This window comes from Rhinoraja longicauda, chromosome 40 (genome assembly GCF_053455715.1).
Source record: "Rhinoraja longicauda isolate Sanriku21f chromosome 40, sRhiLon1.1, whole genome shotgun sequence".
Taxonomy (NCBI): domain Eukaryota; kingdom Metazoa; phylum Chordata; class Chondrichthyes; order Rajiformes; family Arhynchobatidae; genus Rhinoraja; species Rhinoraja longicauda.
The window spans coordinates 14,942,073-14,955,994 of NC_135992.1; the positions used below are offsets into that span (position 1 = coordinate 14,942,073).

Genomic DNA, 13,922 nt, shown 5'->3' on the forward strand with positions numbered 1-13,922 from the left:
CGCCACTGGCTGGGTGAGGTCACGTGGGGCGCGGGGCGGTGACGTCACCTTGTCCCTTATTTGGGAGTGAGGAAGTTGGCAACCCTACTTGTGGCCAATAAGTAAATAAAATGAGCAGGGCAGCCACTGAGAGCTGACAGTGGTGGACCTGTTCACCAATATGGACAACATAGACACAACAATAATAGTGTCCACACTCCAGACCTATAGAAGCATAGAACATAGGTGCAGGAGTAGGCCATTCAGCCCTTCGAGCCAGCACCACCATTTAATATGATCAGTACCCCGTTCCTGCTTTCTCCCCATATCCCTTGATTCCGTTAGCCCGAAGAGCTAAATTTAATTCTCTCTTGAAAACATCCAGTGAATCGTCCTCCACTGTCTTCTGTGGCAGAGAATTCCACAGATTCACAATTATCTGGGGGTATTCTGCAGAACCAGACTGAAGAGAGACATGTTTCTGAACAGAAACATGCATGAGAGCCCATGGCTCATTCTGGTAACTAAAACCCATGAAACTTTGTAAAAACATCCTCCAGCAATTGCCCGCTGTTCCTTGAAACAAAATAAACTTTGGCCGAGCGACGTATCGGGGCAGAGGCGAAGATTTTGGACAAAGGGCGGGTTTCTAAGGAGGAAAGAGTGGCCGAGGCAGAGAGAAACGCAGGCAATCCAGAGCTTGGACATGAGGAACTGCAGTAGCTGGTTTACAAAAAAAAGACACGAAGTGCTGGAGAACATGGATTGGCGGTTTTGGGTCGGGACCCTTCTTTGGACTGATGTGGGTGGGATGGGGGGGAAGGAGGCAGCAAATGAGGAGGGCAGGACAAAGCCTGGCAAGTGATAGGTGGATACATGTGAGGGAGGGGGAGGGGAGGTTTGATAGGCAGATGGCTGAGATGAAAAGACAAAAACGTGCGAGATAGGAGGTCAGGATAGATAGAAGAGGTACGAATTGTGAAGCCAGACGAAGGAATATAGGTGGAAGTGTACAGGGACAGGGATAGGGGCCGGGAGGGCGGGGGGGGGGGGGGGGGTGCTGGTGCTGAGAAGAGAGGGGGGGAAGGGCTGGTATCTTTGTAAGTTAGTTATCTAAAATTGGAGAATTCAATATTCATACTGTTTGGTTGTGAACTACCCAGGTGGAAGATGAGGTGCTGTTCCTCCAGTTTGCGCTGGGCCTCACTCTGACAATGGAGGAGGCCCAGGACAGATAGGTCAGTGTGGGAATGGTAACGAGAAGGGGAGTTAAAATGGGCAGCAACCAGGAGACACGAGCCTGCAGTGTTGGTAGCTTACAGCTGAAAAACATGCCTTAAACGATAAATAAAAATAAATTCTATTACTTTTTCAAAGAACAAAAATACTTATCAGAGAGAAATCAACAGCGCAGAGAAAATCAATTTCCATTTAGTGGCAGACAAGTTGTTAAGCAGTAATTATAGATTAGCATTCTGTTTAATGCTTAGTTACACCTCATTCAACAAGAAGTTACATTTTTAGGCCTACTTAGAAGTAAAAAAAGGTTAAAATGCTAATTAAACCCCTGGCAGCAAATTAAATTGGTTCAGCTGGATATTTTCACACTTTAAAGTCACTGCCAACAGTTCGCCCAATGGGCCCAGGCAGAGATCCAGAGGTTGCAAACTCCACAGCGAGTGGCTCATCACTCATCTCTACATGTCCTTCCCGTCAATTATACAGCAGTCAAAAGTGTGCAACGGCACTTCTTCACTTGCCCTTGAAAGGTTCACTCCCAGCAACAAGTGTGGCACGGTGTCACAGCGGTAGAGTTGCTGCCTCACAGCGCCAGAGACCCGGGTTCCATCCTGACTGCGGGTGCTGTCTGTACGGAGTTTGTACGCTCTCCCCGTGACCTGCGTGGGTTCTCTGCGGTTTCCTCCCACACTCCAAAGACGTGCAGGTTTGTAGGTTAATTGGCTTGGTATAATTGACAATTAACAGGATAGTTCGAGTGTGTGGGGATGGATCGCTGGTGGGCACAGACTCAGTGTGCCAAAGGTCCTCCATCCTCGCTGTATCTCTAAACTGAACTAAAGTAAATGATTCAATTCAATTCAATAATACTTTATTGTCACGTGTACCGAGGTACAGTGAAATTATTTGTGTTGCAGACAACCCGGTAAAACCATACAGCAGACCTCACCTGGGCTTACACAAGGGTTGCCACGGTTCTGCCGCCTACAAAATTCACCAAAGTTACTCAGGAAGCTAGATGTAATTCAGGGTAAAATGGGTACTGTTGTTGGTACCTCATCCACTGTCTGAACACATCACCTCAGAAAGGAACTGATCATTTTTTTTTAAATTGATTGTTCTTTTGGGATGGGTTACATTTGGTTAGTTTAGAGATACAGCGCGGAAACAGGCCCTTCGGCCCACCGCGTCCAACCCAACCAGCGATCCCCGCATACTAGCACTATCCCACACACACTAGGGACAATTTATATTTCTACCGAGCCAATTAACTTACAAACCTGTACGTCTTTGGAGTGTGGGAGGAAACCGAAGATCTCGGAGAAAACCCACGCAGGTCACGGGGAGAACGTGCAAACTCCGTACAGACAGCACCCATTGTCGGGATCGAACCCGGGTCTTTGGCGCTACCACTGCGCCACCGCGCCGCCCCGGTTAAGAATGGAGAAATGGTGGCAAAACTCTGGATTTCCACAATCTATGCATCTCATTCCAGAATGGCTCTCTTCAGTCTGATGAAGTGACTCGACCCAAAACATCATCTATTCCTTTTCTCCAGCGATGCTGCCTGACCTGCTGAGTTACTCCAACTTTTTGTGTCTTTGGCCTCTCGTCGTTCACTGGGCAATTATCATCCAGCACTTTATCTTTTTTTAAATTAGATCTTAATTAGATCATAACTCAACTAAACTCCATGGAATGCAGCTGAAATTAATGCAAATCATTTTGTAGGTGAACCTGTGTTATCTTCACTCCTGGTGGTAGAGGACATTTGTGCTGCTAAATCTCTTTAATACATAAGTAACAGCAAAAATAGACCCATTGGCTCCACTGCCCACAAGATCACAGCTGACCAATTATGAGCAACTTATTTAGAACTTAGAGACTCAAGGAAATGCAGATGCTGGTTTACAAATAAAAGACACAAAGTGCTGGAGTAACTCACTGATCAGGCAGCATCTCTGGAGAACAAACTGCTGTGGAGGCCAAGTCATTGAGTATTTTTAATGTGGAGATTGACAGATTCTTGATTAGTACGGGTGTCAAGGGTTATGGGGAGAAGGCAGGAGAATGGAGTTGAGAGGGAGAGATAGATCAGCCATGATTTAATGGCGGAGTAGACTTGATGGGCTGAATGGCCTAATTCCGCTGCTATGACTTATGAAGATTCTCCAGAGATACTGCCTGACCCATTGATTTACTCCAGCACTTTATCTTTTTTTAAATTAGATCTTAATTAGATCATAACTCAACTAAACTCCATGGAATGAAGTTGAAATTAATGCAAATCTTTTTGTAGGTGAACCTGTTTTATCTTCACTCCTGGTGGTAGAGGACATTGGTAGCTCTTAACTTCAGCCTCTTTAAACCTAAGATGGCCCTCACGATGTTCAAACATCAACAGATTTTTAATTAGGTAAAAATATCAACGATTATGGATCAAAGGTCAGTGAATAACGAAGGACTGAATCATTTATTCCTATGCTCTGCTGTGACACAATATTTAAGGCATACACTTAGAATTACACAGTACGGAAACAGGCCCTTCGGCCCAACTCGTCTTGCCAGCCAAGATGCCCATTTAGGCTAGTCCCATTTGCCTGTGCAGGAAGGAACTGCAGATGCTGGTTTAAATCGAAGATAGACACAAAATACTGGAGTAACTCGGGTAGCATCTCTGGAGAGAAGGAACGGGTGACGTTTCGGGTCGAGACCCTTCCTCAGACCCATTTGCCTGTGTTTGGCAAAAAGACCCCTGAATCTTATGGGGAGATGGCAGGAGAATGGGGTCAGAGGGAATAGTAGATCAGCCATGTTTGACTCAATGAGCTGAATGTCCTCATTATGCTCCCATGTCTTATGGTCTTACACATTTCCAATCCACGTACCTGTCTACGTCGTTTAATTATCTCAACTATTCCCCCTGGCAGCTGGTTCCATATACCCATCGCCCTCTGTGTGAAACATTTGCCCTTCAAGTTCCAATTAAATCTTTCCCCCCTTACCTTAAACATCTGCCCCCTGGTTCTTGGTTCCCCTACTCAAAGAAAAATACTCTGTGCATTCCCCCTATCTATTGCCCAATGATTTTATACACCTCTGTAAGATCATCCCCTCAGTCTCCTGCGCTCCAAGGGATAAAGCCCCGGTCTATCCAACATCTCCCGGTAGCTCAAATCCTGGCAATGTTGTTGTAAATCTTCCCAACATCCTTTCCAGCTTGATGGCTTAACAGCCTTTCATTCTGAGCTAGTTACTACTGAAGCCTTTCACGACATGGACTTTTTTTTAAATAGAATTAAATCTGGTCATCGTTTTGAAAGTCTCCAAATATTGTAGCTCTTGCAGATATTGACAAAATGGCTGATCTTTCGCGAGGCTGTTACCGCATTAAAGGGTTTGGTTCGGCAGTGGCCACAATTTTAAGACCAGACCAGAGACAAAAACCCATTGGGACTGGACGAATCTGCAACCATTTGCCACCCAACATTATTCCCCTCGGGCAGGGATGAGGATTAAAGTAATGCAAGGTGTAAAACTAGGGTTGGATCCGCCTCACAATCAATCATTTGGCTGAAGCTGTTCTCTTTACACAACGTGCCGCAGTAACTCAACGGCTCAGGCAGCATCTCTGGAGATCATGGCTCGGCGGCGTTTCGGGTCGGGACTCGGGACTGACCAGTCAGTAGTGGTTCAATCAGAAGAAGGGTCGCGATCCCAAACGCCACCTATCCATGTTCTCCACAGAGATGCTGCCTGACCCGCCGAGTTACTCCAGCAGTGGAAGCAGGGAACTGCAGATGCTGGTTTCCACAAAAAGGACACAAAGTGCTGGAGTAACTCAGCAGGTCTCTGGAGAACGTGGGTAGGTGACGTTTATGGGTCGGGACCCTTCTGCATTTCCTCCGGCACTTTGTGCCTTTTCTTGTAAACCCCGCACCTGCAGTTCCTTGTGATTCCACCTTGGTGCCTCAGAAGACAGGAGGGAGATTGGAAACACCGCCAATGGTTCTGTGCCGCACGCATCAAGGATCAGACTGACCACCTTCACCAGAAGGAATAAAACCTTCTTGAAGTAAAGACCTGACTTTGCTTTAACTGTAACATGACGGCCGGAATAAGCCAGAGACAGACTGCCTGACCTATCTCCCAGCCAAGGTGCAAACGTCACGTTCCTGGGGTTAATTGGGATAATATACAATGAAAAAACATTTACAGATAAATAAAACAGAGCAAAGGGGAAACGGGCAGATAACCTTGCCGGGAGTTTGGACCATTTCTGGCTGACAGCTGGTACCCCAGTTGGGGGGGGAAGGTGGGAGGGGGGGGGCTGAAGAATTCTGGCACCAACTCAATAATTTTAATTCAGTGTCAGTCGATCCCATGTTAACGGTCCTGATCAAATGTCACGTCAAACTCAGCCTCTGAAGACTAATTGCATCCTCCAAATGTCTTGTTGATTAATTGGGGTATATTTTGAATCGCGGCAGACTTACATTTGGTTTAGTTCAGAGACACAACGCGGGAACAGGCCCTTCGGCCCACCGACTCCGTGCCGACCAGCGACCCCCCCCCCCCCCCTGTACGCTTGCACCATCCTACACACAACAAGGGACAAATTTACAATTTTTACAGAAGTCAATTGACATGCAAACCTGCACGTCTTTAGAGTGTTGGAGGAGACCGGAGCACCCGGAGAAAACCCACGTGGTCACGGGGAGAACAGGCAAACTCCGTGGAGACAGGACCCGTACCCAGGATCCAACCTGGGTCTCTAGAGTGTTGTAAGGCAGCAGCTCTACCGCTGTGCCACCGTGCCTTTCTATAGTACCTTACACGTCCTTTTCAAAATACTCATAGAAGATAGAACAGTACAGGAACAGGCCCTTCCGCCCACTATGTCCACGCCGAAAATTGAGTCAGGTTTACATAGAAACATAGACAATAGACAATAGGTGCAGGAGTAGGCCATTCAGCCCTTCCAGCCAGCACCGCCATTCAATGCGATCATGGCTGATCATTCTCAATCAGTACCCCGTTCCTGCCTTCTCCCCATACCCCCTAACTCCGCTATCCTTAAGAGCTCTATCCAGCTCTCTCTTGAAAGCATCCAACGAACTGGCCTCCACTGCCTTCTGAGGCAGAGAATTCCACACCTTCACCACTCTCTGACTGAAAAAGTTCTTCCTCATCTCCGTTCTAAATGGCCTACCCCTTATTCTTAAACTGTGGCCCCTTGTTCTGGACTCCCCCAACATTGGGAACATGTTTCCTGCCTCTAATGTGTCCAATAGGTGCAGGAGGAGGCCATTCGGCCCTTCGAGCTAGCACCGCCTTTCATTGTGATCATGGCTGATCATTCTCAATCAATAACCTGTGCCTGCCTTCTCCCCATATCCCTTGATTCCACTAGCCCCTGGAGCTCTATCTAACTCTCTCTTAAATGTATCCAGTGATTTGGCCTCCACTGCCCTATGTGGCAGAGAATTCCACAAATTCACAACTCTCTGGGTGAAAACGTTCCTTCTCACCTCAGTTTTAAATGGAGTTTAACTAATCTCCTCTGCCTGCAGGTGGACCGGCCCTTCAGCCCACAATGTCTGTGCCGGCCATGATGCCAACAATCACTTATCTGCCTGTATGTCATAAGGTCATAAGATCATAAGGAATAGGAGCAGAATTAGGCCATTCGGCCCATCACGTCTACTCCGGCATTCAATCGTGGCTGATCTATCTCTCCCTCCTAACCCCATTCTCCTGCCTTCTCCCCATAACCTCTGATCACTAATCAAGAATCTATCTATCTCTGCCTTAAATATATCCACTGACTTGGCCTACACAGCCTTCTGTGGCAAAGAACTTCACAGATTCACCACCCTCTGGCTAAATGCAAAGAATCTTTTTTTCTCAGGATAGAGGGATCAAGGACCAGAGGACATAGGTTTAAGGTGAGAGAGGAACAATTTAGTAGGAACCTGAGGGGCACCTTTTCCACCCAAGGGTGGTGGGTGTATGGAACGAGCTGTCAGACGAGGTAGTTGAGGCAGGGACTATAACAATATTTAAAAGACATTTGGACAGGTACATGGATGGGAAAGGTTTATGTTGTGGACCTCTCAGGTTCCTTTTAAATCTTTCTCCGCTCACCTACAACGGTAGAGTTGTCGCGCAGCGGTAGAGTTGCTGCCTTACAGCGAATGCAGCGCCGGAGACTCAGGTTCGATCCTGACTACGGGCGCTGTCTGTACGGAGTTTGTACGTTCTCCCCGTGACCTGCGTGGGTTTTCTCCGAGATCTTCGGTTTCCTCCCACACTCCGAAGACGTGCAGGTATGTAAGTTAATTGACTGGGTAAATGTAAAAATTGTCCCTAGTGTGTGTAGGATAGTGTTAATGTGCGGGGATCGCTGGGCGGCGCGGACTCGGTGGGCCGAATGGCCTGTTTCCGCGCTGTATCTCTAAATCTAAAATCTAACAACCCATGGCCCCTGGATCTTGATTTCCCTACTGTGGGAGAAAGAGTCTGTGCATTCGCCCCATCGATTCCCATCGTGATCTTGTACGCCTCTATAAGACCAGCCTTCTGATCTCCAAGAGAAAAAAGTCCTAGCTTGCCCAACCTCTCCCTGTAACTCAGGCCCTCGTTGAGAGCGTTTGCAAGGCACTTGATATCTAAAAACCGCCGTCGGGCGGATAAAATGCTGAATCGCGTTCCCCAGAGGAATTCTCTGACCTCTTTGATCAGATCACGTGGAAATCTAAAATCTATTATTCATCTCGGTTCCTGTGATGGTGATGACATTGGCCGTTTCCCCACCCTGAAGCCGCCCTTGAGAGATGTTTGTTGTCCCTTGAACTATGGACGCCCCCATGCCGCGCTTGTTGGAATAATCGGCCCGGAATTTTGATTGAGAAATAAATTGGAAAAACAGACGGAAAGTCGCCTTAGAGTTCCGTTTATTTCCAATGAAGCGCCGTGGTCTCCCGTTCCAACATTAAATCCGCCGGCCTGCGCCAAGCTTAAAGTGAACCAACACATCAGTATAGATCAGACTAATGGCTCATCTTCATTGCTTCACATTCATTATAAATGGGCATAATTATAGGAAAATTCAGAGCATGGGTTACAGGCGGGGATTGGATTATGGATGAGTTACAGCAATAATAGTGAGTTCTGGGTCCACCTCAAACTTACTGTGTAGGAAGGAACAGCAGATACTGGTTCAAACAGAAGATGGAAACAAAAAGAAAATCAGCGGGCCAGGCAGCATCTGTGGAGAACAGGGATAGGTGACGTTTCACAGAGTGCTGGAGTAACTCAGCGGGCCAGGCAGCATCTGTGGAGAAAAGGAAGAGGTGACGTTCCACAGAGTGCTGGAGTAACTCAGCGGGTCAGGCAGCATCTGTGGAGAAAAGGAAGAGGTGACGTTCCACAGAGTGCTGGAGTAACTCAGCGGGTCAGGCAGCATCTGTGGAGAACATGGATAGGTGACGTTTCACAGAGTGCTGGAGTAACTCAGCGGGTCAGGCAGCATCTGTGGAGAAAAGGAAGAGGTGACGTTCCACAGAGTGCTGGAGTAACTCAGCGGGTCAGGCAGCATCTGTGGAGAAAAGGAAGAGGTGGCGTTTCGGCTCTGAAGAAGGGTCTCGACCCGAAATGTCACCTATTCCTTTTTCTCCGGCGACGCTGCCTGACCCGCTGAGTTACTCCAGCATTTTGTGTCTATCTTAGTAATACCTTCATTCCCGATTATAAATGGTTTCCTGAAATTTAAGATGCAACTTGAATTTTTTGTTGAGACTAACTTTGGAAAGCTAACTCGTTTTGTAACGAATATCTGGAAGCGAGTTGCCGTCAGAAATCCATCGGTGACTGTCATCGGTTAGTTGGTCGCGGTAGAAAGAAGGGACATGGTTCACAAAATGAAATTCGCCTGTGGAAATTTGCGTTGTGGCGAGGCAGGTTGGTATGATTCAGTATATTGGAGAGAACTGCAGATGCTAGTCTGCACCGAAGATAGATGCAAAATGATGGAATAACTCAGCGGGACAGACAGCATCTCTGGAGAGAAGGAATGGGCGACATTTCGCTGAGTTATTCCAGCATTTCGTGTCTGTCTTTAGTGCGATTCAGTGTGTACAAGAACAGCCTCCTCCCTTCATCCCCTTTAGAATTGGAAACCTGATTCTAATCCCATCCGGTACAAGCAATAATCTAGGAATCCAATTCACCAATCTTAATCCTGAGCAAGCCAACAGAGTGGTTTGACGTGGTGTGGAAATTAAACAGAAACTGATTTTTAATCAATGACGATCAAATAAATATTGACCCGGAGTTGGACTGGTTAATAATTTCGTCGCATTTTTTGCGTTTTGACAATAATCCCTCTGCAAACGCGACCTTTCCAAAAACAAAAAAATAAACGTGTTGGTTGATACCTTTTGCCAATGGCTAACTGAATTTTGAACGGCCAATTCTACAACAATGAAGAACTATATCGGACGAGAGAGAACACGCGGGTGGGTATCTCAGACCAGAAACGAGGTTCACAAATAATTCGCCGGTATTGAGATCTCAGCACCCAGAGAATTTCTAAATTCGGATTCAATAATTAGTCTGGGAGAATCAAACGAATTCTGGCCGGGGACTAATTGATCACATGAATTATTAACGACTTTGGTTATCATTAGCCGGTCCGTCGTTGTAAATGTTTCTGATGCGAGATAATTGCGTTCTCTAACACAAAGCGGCAAACTGCTCAGATTTCGAGCCGACGTTTACCCATCTCTGCCGTCACCGAGCCATCGGTTTAAGATTGATTATCATCAATTCTCGACTTTTTCGATGAGGTTTCGAATCGGAAACCAGGCGCGTCATTCACACAGCATCGTTAGACTTTATTCCGCCGCGTTTTTTGTTTTTAGGACATTCACTCTTTAAACGAGGAAGCGAGTGGAAGGCGTTCGAGACCAGTTTTCCGATGGGCAAGTTTCAGGGAGTTGTGAGCGGCTGGGTTGTTTCACGACAAGGGGAGGTCTTGCACGGGAAATGCCCCATGGTTTACACTGAAATATTGAGAATAATCATATCGAAAAATGCACTGGTTTGTGCTGCTCGGGATACACCGAGTTTGTAACGGGTGAAGAAAGAGGTAACGTTCTGGAGAGAGACACAAAATGCTGGAGTAACTCAGCGGGACAAAATTCAGAAGGCTGGCTTTAATAAAAGGGTTGGATCGGATTCAATAAAATTGCTGACAAATCGTTACTTTCTTGTCTTTTAAAATCCCTCTTGGTTGGCTGCTGGTGACATAATTAAACTGAGATCCACAAACTATGTTAAGGTTGATTATCATCAATTCTCGACTTTTTTGATGATAGTCATTTCATACAATGGCTAACGCCGGCTTCGGAGTAACACGAGGTAAATAGCGAAACCCTTAAATTATACGTATTTGCAGCTCCTAGATTTAACATTAAACTTGGAAACGATTTCGCTGTGATAACTGGCAGCTGTTTAAAAGAAAAATAACCCGTTCACCGTTCAATATTTCCAACTTCACTTCTGGAATTACAATTTAGAGGGGGAAAAATCGCTCAACGCTCAATCTAACCCCCTGTAGGATTAAAATGATAATATGCTCGTGAAATCGTCACAAATAATCAGCCTTTCAGCCAAGAGCTTGCCATCATAAGTGTATTACAGTCTGCAGAACACGTATGATGTAGCTTACACGGCGCAGGGTCAGATTTGTACACATCCCGCCGAAATCTGCCTGCTTTCGTGATAGAAGACGGTCTAAATGTAGAAGGAGAGGATGATTAGAGAGGGTGAGGACAGAAATGCGCTCCACTCGCTTAAATTATTTATCAGCCTGAGATCATCTCTTTGCTACGGGGAATGACTTTCAGCCAAGCTAAAAGGGAAGGAATTCAAAACAGCACATGATTTCGAAAATCGCTTCTTTGCAACGGTATTTTTGACCAGAGTGCAGCCATTAAATTGCAATTAGGGTGAGCTAATCGCCGATGGAACGGTTTAAACCTGTGCCATGTATAAATCAGATAAGCATCTTATTTTAAACTTCAAGAGCAACATGAACTGGGCGTGTATTGTTCCGCGGCGTCAGTGTAAATCTGGGAAATTTGTGGAAGGAAAGGTTTAATTTCACTCAACAGAATGAACAGGTAACACCCATGATAGATCAGGCGCAAGACTGGGGTAAATGAGTTCGTGACATGGTATCGGAGGATATCAGAGTTAAATTGATGCAAAATAATCGCAAGGTGGCCGATTCTCGGCTTTATTGCACAGAAGGAATCGCCCATATTTGATGCATTTCCGAGTTTAAAAAAACACAGCCTCCCTCTCCCTGTAAAGTCAATGCCCTTTTGACTTTGTAAAATAAAGATGTCGTATCGTTGGCCGGTGCAAGCCGGCACATCCTTCATTTTTTTTCTTTGAGTATTGATCGAGGGGATAGAACACGATTAGGGGGCAGGAAAGGAGCATTCGAATGTGCACGTCTTGTTAGAAATGCCCAAAGTAACGCTAGGTGAGGAAATGTCAGCAATGTGGGGCGAAGATGGATTTCCCCAGAGATAGTTAACACGAATATTAACATTATCAATTCAACTAACCTTACTGGAATAATTTAATAAAATGAAGAAAGCCAAACGCAATAATTGTAACGGTGGACGCGACCTTCGTTAAAGGACGTCGAATTTCACGGCGCGTTTACAGTAAACCCACCCAGCTAATTAGTAAGCTGCGATATTCGTTCTTCATTTTGAGCCCGTCGCCTTGCAAGTCAAATAATTACTGATAAAATCATTATAAATAAAAGTTAAAACGGAGTGATCGGAATGTGCAGGCATTGTGGGATGTCGCCGGCGAGGAAATCCGAAAGACATTTCTAAGCGGGGATCGGAGGGCAGTTTACAGAAACATTGGACACACGCTAATTGCGAAAAAAAAGATAATGTTCCTGGTGATATATTCAATATCTAAGATGATAATCTCTCATCTGGAAACACCCGGAAGGGAAAGGTCAGTCGGTTTGCAACGCACGCGGGGGGAAAGCAACGAATAATCCTGCCTGTAAAATAGCAGGCCGGTTACACATCAATTATGGGGCGACTCTTTCTCAGAAAAAAACCCCACTCACCTGTGCAGGCGTGCCAGGCCATCGCCGGCCAATTTCTTCAATTGTTCCTTCCTTATCTCCATATTGCCGCCAGCTACGACCCCGCCGCGGGCAGTGTGTGCAGTTATTCTGATCAACCGGCCACCCTAAATAATTCCAGCTGCAACCATCGCGGAATTTAAGGCCGCTCGGAATATATTAGAAGAAGTTTAGTAAAGTGACCCCTTTCTCTTTCCCAACGTCCTTGAGAAATCTATTGGTGGGTGGTAACAGGAATATAACGCGTCCCGAGAACTAGATAGTAAAATAGAGACATGGTTTTTTTTCTCTTCCGACGGATTACATGTGCTCAAGGCACATTCGATTCGATTGGGTCGTGGTTTCACGGATTAATCTTGTTGTCGGATGGGCGGTAAGTCTTTTGTACCCACGCCTTTCGTCAGAATCAATTTCCCTCCTGGGATAAATAAAGTTCTATCGTATGGTATCGTATGGAATGAAGTCCTGAGCGACACGGCCCAAGTTTAGTGGAGTCGAGTGGAGTATTTCAGCACCGCGGTGGGCGGACAGCTCTCGTCTCCTCCCCTCTGAAACTTCGCCGGCACCATCTACTCAATGCCACGCCGGGGCCAGCGTTAAACTTCACGGCGTTTACCAATCCCTTCCAACCCTGCTTAGCTCTAATAAGCCGGCCATTGGCTCCCCGCACCGCCACTCTCCTCTATCTGTCTGGGTTGAAGCCAATCGGTCTTGTCTTCCCATCGTGGATGCTATGGTAACCATCCGAGATTTGATCATCTTAACTGCTGCGGACCATATGGTCACACGTTGCAAACTGGCAGCCCACAGCAACGCGTCTATCTGTGGAATCTATGCAGAGAGAACGTGTCAGGGAATCTGAAACGTGAGAAGGAATAAATCTGGAATGACATTTTCAAGCGAAACTTCTCTATCCACTCTCATGTGGAGCACTGAGCTAATCCCATGGTTGGGTTGAAAGGAAAGCCAAGATCAAACGTGGTCAGGAAATTGCTATTGAAACACAAAGTACTTGTGCTATAACACCAGGATAAGCGCACAACCAAGAAAACCAAGCCTAAAGCCAAAATAGTATCGAAACTGCTTATATACACCCATACTGTGGACAAGAACTAACTCCATATGCAATAATAAGCTATCTACACGTTAAACAGCACATACAATCTAATTGTGTAGATGCAGGTTTATTGTGTAGATGCAAGGATAGAAACATAGAAACATTGAAAATATGTGCAGAAGTAGGCCATTTGGCCCATTCAATATGATCATGGCTGATTATCCAGAATCAGTACCCCATTCCTGCTTTCTCCCTCATATCCTTAGATTCCGTTACCCTTTAGAGCCACATCCAACTCTCTCTTGAATGCATTGTGTGAATTGGCCTCCACGGCCTTCTGCGGCAGAGAATTCCACAGATTCACAATTCACTGGGTGAAAAAGTTTTTCCTCATCCCAGTCCTAAATGGCTTACCCCTTATTCTTAAACCGTGACCCCTGGTTCTGGACTCCCCCAACATCT

At 46.1% G+C, this 13,922-nt stretch overlaps 1 protein-coding gene across 1 annotated transcript in view; it reads right to left on the reverse strand.

Annotated features, from left to right (window-relative positions):
- LOC144611585 (vesicular glutamate transporter 1-like) overlaps positions 1 to 13,087 on the reverse strand; it is a 55,764-nt gene extending 42,677 nt beyond the window's left edge. Inside the window, exon 1 of the mRNA XM_078430776.1 lies at positions 12,386 to 13,087. Within this exon, the coding sequence (XP_078286902.1) occupies positions 12,386 to 12,447 (62 nt within the window). The 5' untranslated portion in view covers positions 12,448 to 13,087. The remainder of the gene's footprint in view (positions 1 to 12,385) is intronic.
- Positions 13,088 to 13,922: the final 835 nt, after the last annotated feature.